The 12690-nt window shown below is 36.3% G+C and overlaps 1 protein-coding gene across 2 annotated transcripts in view; it reads left to right on the top strand.

The window, feature by feature from the left end:
- Positions 1-12362, top strand: part of LOC120329954 (uncharacterized) — a 44975-nt gene extending 32613 nt beyond the window's left edge. For both annotated transcript variants that reach the window (XM_078115044.1, XM_078115043.1), the window contains 10 exons: positions 62-209; positions 432-535; positions 681-806; positions 1439-1573; positions 2757-2866; positions 4401-4608; positions 8358-8502; positions 8754-8914; positions 9542-9712; positions 9960-12362. In XM_078115044.1, the coding sequence (XP_077971170.1) occupies positions 62-209; positions 432-535; positions 681-806; positions 1439-1573; positions 2757-2866; positions 4401-4608; positions 8358-8502; positions 8754-8914; positions 9542-9712; positions 9960-10118 (1467 nt within the window). In that variant the 3' untranslated portion in view covers positions 10119-12362. The remainder of the gene's footprint in view (positions 1-61; positions 210-431; positions 536-680; positions 807-1438; positions 1574-2756; positions 2867-4400; positions 4609-8357; positions 8503-8753; positions 8915-9541; positions 9713-9959) is intronic.
- The last annotated feature ends 328 nt before the right edge of the window (positions 12363-12690 follow it).

Here is a 12690-nt window from a genome sequence, read left to right as displayed (position 1 = left end):
GTATATCCTGGTGTCAGGCACCTTGACACACAGCCCAAATACAGTTCATTTCATTTTCAAGGTACAAGATGTCCCAGATGCTGGGAGCTTTTCAACATCAATCACATTCATCCCTGACTTTTATTCTGAAAGTTCTGATGGAAGAATCATTTCACCAATTGAAATAAGGATTCCAGAAGAAGCATTCGCTAAAGCGGCTGAGGCAGTCGGTGAGTCATATATGTATATACTTGTACTGAATTTATTACGTCCTGGATGAGGTGATGATAGAAATGAAATTTGAACCTGAGATTTTTAACCTGCAATGACATCATACATCTAATGTTTAATGCTTTTCCACAAAATAGATGTACTTATCTATATGACCTATGAACTTTGTGTCTCTGTATACTGGAGCCCTCACTATTTTATTGTAATTTGGTCTTTTTTAGCCTCTTCATCACCAAGATCAAAACGTGCAACATCGTCTGTCAGAATCGTATCAGTCGGATATCGGAACAGCACATTCTTCCCATCAAGTAGAGATACAAACTGGGTAAGAACTTTCAGATCAACATCCGAGTGGCTGGATTAGTATGGTACTGGGTGAGAACCATACTGAGACATCTGAGTGGCATACAAAATTTTTCAATATGAGGAGTAAATTAAATTTGAATATATCAAAATTCAACTTTTCCCAGGTAATAGCAAGCAGTCTTGGGGATAAAGAATCATCTCTAAGCAACATCAGATTGATTGATCCTGTTGTCATCACAAACAGAGAAGTCGATGAAAAACCTGAGAAAGTTCAGAGAGATGAATTCAAGGTGATTTAGAAGTTTTAAATTTCTTGGAAAAGCATGGGCAAAGAATGTCTAATGCAAATTGTCAATTTGAAAATGTTTTGAATTTGTGAGATTCGTTGTTACAGTAAATTCCTACTTTTAGGAATAGATTAAGATACTCGTATTTTGTTAAGGGTCATTTTTGAGTTATCTTTGTCTTTCAAACATTGTAGAAAATCAAGTTTGCTTTGAGCAACTTTTCTCAAAAATAGTTACTTATTGCTTTCACTATTACGTCTATACAGCTATACAGCTGAAACTTTTGGTGACCGTACATTTAAACCCATGTACATTTGAACCCATGCGTATATTCACGGGTTCAATCTATATGCGGGTGCTAAAACCCATGGGTTAGGGTTAGTATGGGTTTAACTATCCGTGAAACAAAAAAAATTCCAAAGGTGCAATACCATACAGGTGCAATTGTCATGGGTTCAAATGTACGTGGGTTCAAATGTAATGGAACCGAAACTTTTTAGTACTACAATACACGTACAGGAGATCAAGTGTTAAATAAATTTTCTTAATCATCGTAAAAGTAATTGAGAAATTTACGGGTTCTGTGTTTTTTTTTGTTTTCCTGTATATAACTTTTCATCTTTATATTTTTTCAGACTGACATCACTAATCTTGAATGTGTCTTCTGGGACTTTGACAAGCAATGGTGGTCTCGTGATGGATGTTGTCTGATACCTGGGGATCCTCCTGAATGTCACTGTAACCATCTGACTAATTTTGCTCTTCTGGTGGTAAGTACAACTTGTTAGCTAATGTTTTTTACTTCATTTTTTTATAAGTGGTTCAACTATAAGGTACATCGTGAATTTCTTGCCAGATCAAGTACTGTGTTAGTATAATAAGCTATTTCAATGTTGGCATGATGAAAAAGGTGTTAACACTATACGCCAGGGCTACTCAACTATTTTTATCGAAGGTCCGCAAACAAAACTTCAAAATTATTTGGGTCCGGTCTTTCCAGAAATGATATATCGGCATCCTTAAAACGAGCACTTCCTCGACCGACTAATGATTAGTAGCAAATTAAAATTGTTTATTATGGTGTCATAGTTCTTTTCGTATATATTCAAAACTATGAAAGTCATTTTATAATAGGAAATTCAAACAGTGGGGCTAATGATCCAAAATAAATAATTAGGTGCGGTCCAAATCCAATACTCGAAAGGTCCGGATTCGGACCGCGGTCCGCCAGTTGAGTAGCCCTGCTATACGCTATGACATAGGTCCTCAAAGTGCTCCATACGGATCCCAGGGCTGGCTCCGCGAGAGAAACCTAGGGGCTCCATGAGCTATTCACTTACACATTAAATACAGACTTGGGTAAATTTGTAACTTTCTGAAGAGCAATAACGACATTAATGGGTGCTCCCGAAGTATGCGAACCAAGATGGCGGACATCGGAACGTAACATGGGTAACAGGTTAGGGTTAGGCAATAATTTTTTTCCAATTTTCCTTATTTTAGTCCTATTTTCAGTTCGAAGACTAGCCAAGAGCCTCCCGCAGTATTTATACTTGAAATTATGGCCTAACCCTAACCTAGTACACATATTACATTCCGATGTCCGCCATCTTGGTTCGCATACTTCGGGAGCACCCATTAATGAAATTTTACAATGGTAGCGTTAATTTGAATATGGCCCTATAAGTTCAAATAAATAATCTCATAATTCAAAAACCACCTTGTTGATACATTTCAACACTACTTTATTAAGATGTTTGTCAAACTTGTGGGGCTAATTAATTGTGCGACTTCGTAAATAATAGTCAATATCTTCACAGGCCCCATAACACTAAAAGTTTGAGAACCCCTGTGTTAGAAAATATTTTTTGTGCACATTGGTGTTTCGTTAAATCAAAATTTTTGAAACTCGCAAAGTTGAGCAAATAAAACAAAAAATATTTTGTCTTTCAGAGCAAGGATGAGATTGGATCGAACATAGCGATAACAATCGTAACGTATGTTGGATGCGGGTTGTCAGCAATATGTCTGATCTGTACTGTGCTGGTTGTGGGATTTTCAAAGTAAGTTTTTCTGTAGAATAGCGGGGGCTCTCGAAGTATGCGAACCAAGATGGCGGACATCGGAATGTAATATGTGTACTAGGTTAGGGTTAGGCCATAATTTTAGGTATAAATACTACGGGAGGCTCTTGGCTAGTCTTCGAACTGATAATAGGACTAAATTAGGGAAAATTGGAAAAAAATTATCGCCTAACCCTAACCTGTTACCCATGTTACGTTCCGATGTCCGCCATCGTGGTTCACATACTTCGGGAGCACCGAATAGTGAATATTAAGATGATAAGATGGGATTTGAATATTTATCCCAGGAGAAAGGAAAGCCCATAAGACAGCTCAATCAGGGCAAACCCCAGCTTCTCATCTGGTTACCATAACATGTCGGGTATGGAATTAGATAGCCAGTTATTAGTTTTCGGGAGCATGGATGGGAGTGGAGAAAGCCATGTCCATGTCGGGTATGAAAATAGTTACCCAGTTTTATATCCTAGAAACAATACAATCCTGGAAGGAATTTGCTTTTATTGCATTTTCGATTCCTTCGAGCTCGCAGGTTCAATCTTGTCAGGATAGATATGTGAGAGAGGATCGCTGTGCTTCCCTCCATCATGGACTGGCACTGGTTGATTCCTTCATCATCCAAGTCCATGTAGCTGAAACAAATAACTGGTTAAGTAATCCCATACCCGACATGGACGGGTGAGAGGCTATGGTTTGCCATATGACTAAGTTGTTTTATCAGCTTTCATCTTCCAATAAATGTAAAATCTTTTTCTATCCCCTTCCTGCTAAGAAAACAGTTTTTATGTCTAATGGAGCTACCATATAACCTAATGTTGCATTTTAAAGTTTTTACCTCATACACATTCAAGCGCTTTAGAAGCCATCGTTCCCATCATATGATTAGGAGTTGGGTAGCGCGAGACTAACTTCCTATCTTTTCTCTATGCCTTTATGCTAGTGAAGGGCTACTCAACTGGCGGACCGCGGTCCGAATCCGGACCTTTCGAGTATTGGATTTGGACCTCACCTAATTATTTATTTTGGATCATTAGCCCCACTTTTTGAATTTCCTATCATAAAATGACTTTCATAGTTTTGAATATATACGAAAAGAAATATAACACCATAATAAACAATTTTAATTTGCTACTAATCATTAGTCGGTCGAGGAAGTGCTCGTTTAAGGATGCCGAAATATCATTTATGGAATGACCGGACCCAAATAATTTTGAAGTTTTGTTTGCGGACCTTCGATAAAAATAGTTGAATAGCCCTGTGCTAGTGGATCCGTATGTGTATAATGCAAGGATGCTGTAGCAGAAATAAACATGACTATTCTATGCAATTAAAGTGTCCTGCTGCAAAATCAGACTTCCTCAGACATCTGTTTGTGACTGTTCAGTAAACTGCTTGTCTGAGGAAGTCTGATCTCGGTCAGGCGAAACATTACAGAAATACATTTGCGTTGGCATGTAGCAGGACTATTGAAATTCATAGGTCCTCTAACTAAATTTATTCTGGTTTTCTAATTCAGGCGTCTTAGAAGAAAACAGCCAATGCAAGTGATCATGAACATATGTGGATGCCTGGCTGTTTCATTCCTTCTTTTCATGTTTGGAGTTGACGCCGCTAATGATGAGATCGGGTGTTCGATACTCGCTGCCCTATTGCATTATGCTTTGTTAACGGCATGGTTCTGGATGGCGATCTATAGCCACACTGTATATAGGGATGTGGTAAAGGTGAGTACATTTATTTTTTCGAAGTTCCAAGTTTTTCAAATTGTTTTGTTTTACTTTTCTCCAATCCAAAGTTTGATCCAAAAATGATTATGCTGTCTTATCGGCTTTCGTCTTCCCCGGGATAAATATGTGAATCATATCCTATTGTTACACCATTGTCCAATTGTGGACTCGTTGCCATCAAAGGATGGCTCACTATCTCAATTCATGAATAATTTTGAGAGATACAGAGATAAGGTCACTTAAAATTGTAATTTATTATGTGAAACGTCACGCTGCGGTTAGCCGGTTAATTTTACTTGGTTAACAGTTAAAGTGTTTTCCCTGAAATTTCCAGCTCTACTCACATAACTTCTGGTCAGTTATACCTGTTTACACTGCACCTTTACATAAATGTCTAATGACAGCCTAGTTAAAACATTCTTTCACATACCCGGTCTGGACCAGTATGTATGTATTTATGTATGTTTATTCGTCTCGTAAAAGCAATATAAAAGAGTAAGTACTTATAAATACTGAAGACGGGATGTATGCACAAGACCATATTGGCCTAAAACACAGATGTGCGGCATACACCCCTTTGATTTATATAAATTAAAATAGGGTAAATCAAATATGTACAATATGGTCCTTTATACAGGCAGTTGTGCGAGGAGGGTGGGTGGATGCGGTAACAGGGATATGGGTGGAGTGTACAAAACTGTTTGTACAAAGGAGTTTGTTAGACAAAACAACATCTATAAATAGAGACACAACACAACATGAAACACAATGCATATGAATATAGTAATAAAAAATTTAAAAAAAAAAAAAAAAAAATTAAGAATTTGGATGAATGTACAATACCGTTGAGTGATGATACCACATACTATAAAACGCGGGAATGGTCAAGTTTAAAGGGTGTGTACATATATGGTATGCAACACTCAAGGGCGACAGTGTTATGAGTGGTCTATGGCTGTTCTAGCCAAAATGTGACCCTACAGGTTTTGGCGAAATATGATAAAAAAGGTATGTATCAAATGACTCACTATTATAAGGTTTTTTTTGAAATTCTGGATTCAGCCAAAAACAATGAAGTTTCAAAAAAAAAATAAAAAAACATTTCCACAAAACCTATTATGGTTGCATTTCAGCCAGAAGATTAGAAAGGTATAAAGGTACAGTGGGATAGGGAATGATAAGTTATAAAGAGAAGCCATTTTACCATGTCATGGATTTTCCAATGTAAATTAAAATAATAAAATTATATGGTATCCTGGGATGAGCAGAAGAAAAAGTGTGATTCGGTGATAGGTAGCAACAATGGAAATAAATTGAACAGCATGCTACTCGAACAAAAACCATTGTCCCTACTCCCTACTATTTGAGCATTCTATCTATAACCTAAATTGCTGTGCTTTTGTTGTTGTCTAATTACGCATGATAATGAAATTAGAATGGTGTGCTAGTTATTAATTCAGTCCATTGTTCTATATTGAATCCGGGTGAAGTATCCTGTGGAGTTATTGAAATTGTCAGCTGGTCTATGGTGACTGAAGAGGAGGACAGTTTCCTGATAGTTCATTCAATCCAAATAATCAACAGCTCTCCCTTTCAGTGTTGAACTGACCTTAAAAAAATAATCTCCAAACAGTAACATGTTCAAAGCAGAGAAAATTGCTAATATGATGATAATATATATTGTTTAAGTTTGGAACGAAATTCTGAGTTCGATTTTGAATTTTTGATGTCATCGGGTAGGGAATTCCAAGCTTTTGGTCCACATACTGCGATTGATTCTTGTGAAATACTTTTACTGACAAATGGAATAAAAAAATTATCTTTATTTCTGCTGTTTGAATTTGGGTTTGCTTGGAACAGGCTGTTCAGGCTGGTCGGAAGCTCTCCAATGTGACAAGAGAACATCATATTACATAGTTCGAATTTAGCTAAATCCACAACTCGTAGTAGCCTATGCTCTTTAAATAAGTCATCAATTTTTTCGCGATTACCTCTATGAAAAACTCTTCTAATAAAGCGATTGCAAACACTTTGAATTTTTTTGAGAATGGACGATTGGCGATGAACATAAGCTGAGGCACAATAACGAATATGGCTTTCTATCAGAGAGTGGTATAGAGATATTAAACAAGATGTATTTAAGTAGTTGGCTATTTTCGTAATGGCACTAAGAGACGACCTTGTTTTCGATAGAACCATATTGGTGTGTTGTTTCCAAGACAATTTATCATCGATCATTACACCCAGAAAGCGAGTCTGATTAACTCTTTCTATATTTATTCCATATAATTCCAAATTTTGTTGCAGAGTTGGACACTTTTGCTTCGGCGTGCTAAATATCATATATTTAGTTTTATCGACATTAATAGTGAGTTTGTTCGCAGACAACCAAGCTTGAATATTTTCTAAGTCGGTATTTGCCTTGGTCAAAAGTTCAGGCAAGTTTTTGCCTCGAAGATATGGCGTTGAGTCATCAGCAAAAAGTATGATATCAGAGTGAAGAAGAGAATTCGGAAAGTCGTTAATAATGATTGAAAAACATAATGGAGCCAAAATAGAACCTTGTAAAGTACCTACAGTCAAATTACAGTATGTGCTAGATGCTACATCATTGTATATAACTACTTGTTTCCTTCCTGATAAGTAGCTTTTAAACCAATTATAACTCTGACCTCTAACGCCAATATGGTGCAATTTGGCTAGTAATATGTCATGGTCAATACTATCAAATGCCTTGGAAAGGTCCAAGAACATACTGAGAGTATACTCATTCTTATCAAATCCTTCTAGAATTTTACTGACAAGCAGGGATGTTGCATGAGATGTTGAATGATTTTGACGAAAGCCAAATTGTTGTGAATAAAAGAAATTTTTTTGGTCTAGGAAATGGTTGAGTCGTTTGTACATAATTTTTTCTAGAATTTTTGAAAATGCGGGAAGTAAGCTGATCGGTCGGTAGTTTTTTACATCTTTTGCATTTCCTTTTTTGAACAATGGCATAACTTTGGATAATTTGAACTGGTCTATGTATTTACCAGATTGTAATGAGCAGTTAAAGATATGTGCGAGAGCACAAATACAATTCCAGGGCATCATTCGTATAACTTTAAAGGGAATTCCATCTATTCCACAACTGGTTTTGGGTCGAAAAGATTTCAGAATATTTTGGACTTCGAAAGCTGTTGTCGGTGCAAGAAACATGGAGGTTTTACTGGGATGCCCCATATATTGCTTAAAGTCATCCCTTCTAGTATGAGTAAACCGTTCGACCATTTTATTTCCAATTGTAGAAAAGTGCGAGTTAAAATGATCTGCTATTTCGACAGGATCCGAGGTTTCCTGGCCGTTAATAGAAAATACTTTTGTTAGATTTGGTTTAGAACGCCCAAGCAGATCGTTCATAGTACGCCAAGTTTTCTTAAGATCATTACGATGTCTACCTAGTAATGACTTGTAATAATTTTGTTTCTTAGCAGTTATCAATTTCTCATATTTTTTCTTGCATTCTGAATATTTAAATTTGGTCTGCTCTGATTTTTCAGTAAGATAGTTTTTGTATAGTTTATGCTTTTTTTTCTGCATTTTTAAGAGTTCCTTGTCAAACCATTTATTATTATTTTTAATATTTCTTTTCTTCAGAGGGAAGCAAGTTTTCAGTAGTTGAGCAGTAGTTGATTTACATATAATTAAGCTTTTAGTCTTTCCTTTTGTCTGGATAAATATTAAAATTATATTCTGACATCCAGGTGATGGAAACCAGAGGTCAACGTTACAATATGTTTGCTGCAGCAGTAGTTGCATATGGAATCCCCGCGCTGATTGTGGCCTTGAACGCTGGGATTACACTCGGGCATATTGACAAGCAGTACACAACATATGCTTGCGATGGAGGTAATTGATACTAAGTTAGCATCAGGGCTGTGAGGACAGTGGAAGTATAATCGAATCCAAACAGTGTTTGAAAGAAATGTTCTCTTGAAGAGTTGAAATATCGTGCAAAACAAACAAAAAAACACCAAAAACATGCGAAAAATTTGAAAAAACACCAAAAACCTTGCAAAAATGTGTAAAACTGTGAAAAAACATCAAAAACCTTGCACCACCTGTGAAAAGCTCTATATTCTATTTTCTGTATTTTTTAGGCGATCCTTTTATCGACTCATCCTACAACGCTCGTAACTTCTGTTGGCTGCAGAACAATTCTTTATACTTTGGATTCCTTCTTCCAGTTGGATTGTTACTCGTTTACAACATTGTTGTGTATTGTATAGTAATACCTAAAATAACATGTTTCAAAAAGCAGGTTAGTTTTTTGAATTTTTTATTTTTTGGGGGGAAGGAAAATAGAATGGCTCACTCATATTGCAAACACGACCTCTCTGTCAGTTACCAGTCAGCTCCCTCATCTCCACTCTAAGCAAGGCTGTGTACAAGCAAGCGTGAATTACTGAGTTCCAAAAAAAGAGTGAATGTATAGAGGAGTGGTTGCCAATCTTTTATGGCTCTCGCCCCCCTGTTTATCATTCCAGTGGTATTTATAGTGTCATTATGATTGATAGATTCCAAATCACATTATGTTCAAACAATTCAAGCTCAACAAAGTGAAAAACACTGTAAAATAACCTTATCAAGCACAAAACTAGGAAGAACAGGAAGGAAAAAGTAAAATCCGTTTTGCGCCTAGCATTGTGGTGCACCTACAGCTGGGAACCCAGTTGAAAACCAACGTGCTACGTGTCCCCACCAAGTACGATAATTGTAGGATTTAGTCCTCCTCATTCACACAGTTGTCCCACACCGAACTCCATTCCGTGAACCACACAGCGTAACAATCGGTGGCACTGATGACAAGCGCGCTAATATTCTGATTCGCCATTTTTCATGGATTCCTACTAGTAGCGACTTGATCATAAAAATTTTCATATTTTAGGTGGGATCATCAGCGTCACCTAAAAGTACGAAGCGAAATGTGACAATATCGCTTGTCATGGCAACAACAGTTGGATTGTCATGGGTGATCGGTTACTTCATGCTTCTTTCCGATAATCAAACTTATTTGCAAGTCATGAGTTGGCTGTTCGCTGTAGCAAATGCATTTCAGGTGATAAATGTTTACTTTATTTGTTTGAGATCCAATTTTAGTATGTTTTTTCTTTTATGAGTTTTATTCATACCTATACTATGATCAAGGTACTAGAAAAGCATTCCATGGTATTTTGCTACCATTTTGCAAAGGATCACTCCGACCCAATTTGGAGTCACGACCCCTGGTTTGGGAACCCCTGGTGTAGGCACTTGGATATGTCACATTTGCAAACAACTGGCAAATATATTTCTATTTTTCACAGGGAGTCTTCATCTTTGTTTTCACCATTGTACGGACGGGAGAAATTCAAAAACTATTTTGTCCCAAACGCAATAAATTTAATACAGAGAGGAATAAGACAGCATCAACAACTTCTACTGGACTCAGTCCTATGCCTTCTCCACTGCCTAAAGATATTTGAAAAGAGAATATCGCTTTGAGTTCCATAGAATGGATTGTTTTCGTTCTTTGAAGCGATAAGGATAGAACGTATTTATCTCGGGGCGAGGAAAACGACAAAACGACTTAATCATATGATGAACCACGGCCTCTTGTCCAGTGGTAACAGTCTATGTCCAGCTGTTGCGTAAATCACCATGCAATGATGAGTCGAACCATTCTCTTGGATTCGAATCTGTGAAACATTGTTTGGTAATCATTGGCAATGGCAAGCCACACATTAACAAAATGCGCCAGCCATCGAGACATTTAGAATTCACATACCAGTAAGTGATATTTTTGGACCACCATAAAGATTTTTTTACTACATTGAATACTATATACCTCCAGCCAGCGGTTCTCAAATGGCGCAGACGTTGACAATTTTTTTGAGAGGACGTGGAGCTAATTAGAAATAAAAATAGTTGTTAGATTTGATCTTGTCCGCCTCATTTTAGATAATAACATTTTTTATTTTAGATATTAACATTTTTTATTTCGGATATTTACAATCCATCCATGTGTTTTTCGAATAAAACATACTTTCGCGTTACTATCTGGTTTTTGTAGCTTATTGTTAGCTAGTTATTTTTGAGGTGGGGCACAAGACTTGAAAATTTTCAAAAGACTAAAAAAGTTTGAGAACCACTGCTCTAAGCACTTTATATGCTTCCTAATCATTTGCCTTAGTTTTAAATCAATCATTACAATTAATGGAGCATGCTTCTAACCGCTATTTTACATGTTTTCGTTTAGAGGAACCCAAAAGCTAATTGAGGCCTCAGGCTCTTTTACTAGTCTTAAATATGTTCCAATTGTTTTTCATTATTACCGGTAAGTATAATTACAAAGCTTATTCAATGACTAATTGTTTGCCATTCTAAAGTGCCCATTTTGACACTACTCTAGGTTCATGAGTGCCGCTGCTCGATAACCAAATTTGGTTTCTCACGACTCCCCTCACCCGAAATGCTTTTGTATTATTTATTGCAGAAAATAAACTACTAATTACTGATCCAAATTACCCAAAGTACTCACCCTGTGCTTGTGATTTTCCAGCTATAAAACATGTATACCCATTCCTAAAAGCCCACTTTGACCATTTTTGTTTGTTATTTTCAAACTTTCGTCAACCTTACTATGAAAGGCACCGAAGAATCTTACTTCAGCCATATTTTTGTCATTATGGAACTGCCCTTTTTCTACCGCTCAAAGCTTAGCTTCGCCAAAGACAAAGCCTTATCTGTGATAAGTCAGGCTTGCACGAAACATTGAATTAATTGATATTCAATATTTGTTGATATAATTGTGTTGTCAATTGGTGTATAGTTGGGTATGCAAAATTTGTTTCTGTGCTGTTTGATGCCTGGGATTTTAAATAACCGTTACCAAATAATATATAAGTTAATATTTGGACCTCCTGAAGTATGCGCACCAGGATGGCGCACAACCTGAACTCAGGTTGCACATACTTCAGGAGTACCCAATATTTCAATACCCACTGCATAATGATGCACTGATCTAATAATGCTATTCTTTTCATAACATGTCAAAATTCTTGGGAGGGTTTGTTACCAAAGTGTTTTACCCTCAGCTTGCAGCAACCCTGCTATGAGAACATGGATACCCATTCTAAAAATTTGACTTCGACCATTTTTTGCTTGTCAATATTAAACTCTTTTTTTCATACTGCTTAAAGCTTTGCGTAACTCTTTGAACTAGTGTGTGGCCAAGTGAAGTTACGCCACCCAAACTGCGCATCTCGGCTGATTCTCGAGTAGACCATTCGACAAGTATCAGTTCAAGTCAGAACGTTAGCGGAATAACACACATTGATAAATTTTTCTGATTGAGTGCTTTTTGCCTTTAGTTCAAATTTATTCAAGTACAAATGCTGGTTATGAGGCCACCTTGCTCTTAAATGCACCTAACAATTATATTCTCAAAATCATCTCATTTGTTGTATATTGCATAATAATGACTTATTCTGATCATATTTTTTGTCATTCTTACACCAAAGTATTTATCTATCATCCTACTCCATTATTGTTTGTTATTTTAAACCATGAATACTATTCCTAACAACGCTACTTGCTTTAAAAAATTTCGTTTTTATTTCAAACTGCCTATTTCTTTACTTTTCTTGAATATATTTTAACATCCAATGTATTTTATTGTAACTAACCTCATATTTTGATACTATCTAATAAAATTACGTTTATATTTTATTTGGTTACTTAATTAAGAGAATAGGGTGCATGGAGGGAAAATGGCATCAGGGTAACAGATGCCTTTTTACGCAATGTTTGTACGCACTTTTCACTCCCAATTTAGGCCCCGTATAAGCAGTTACTGATATTTAATAATATACAAGGAGTTATACAGCGTGTCCATAAAGTCTCTTTACAATTTCAATTTATTTTGTTATGAAGTCAGTTCTCAATATATTTCAACCAGTTTGTTGTTTTTTTAATCAGTTGTTTAAGTATTCCCTTAGCGATTTTTATAAAATTTTAAGTCTTTATAGACCCACTATATTTTGACATCGCCAACCC

This window comes from Styela clava, chromosome 8 (assembly GCF_964204865.1).
Source record: "Styela clava chromosome 8, kaStyClav1.hap1.2, whole genome shotgun sequence".
Lineage (NCBI taxonomy): Eukaryota > Metazoa > Chordata > Ascidiacea > Stolidobranchia > Styelidae > Styela > Styela clava.
The sequence above is the reverse complement of the archived record's forward strand: the minus strand, read 5'-3'. Positions and strand labels throughout refer to the sequence as shown.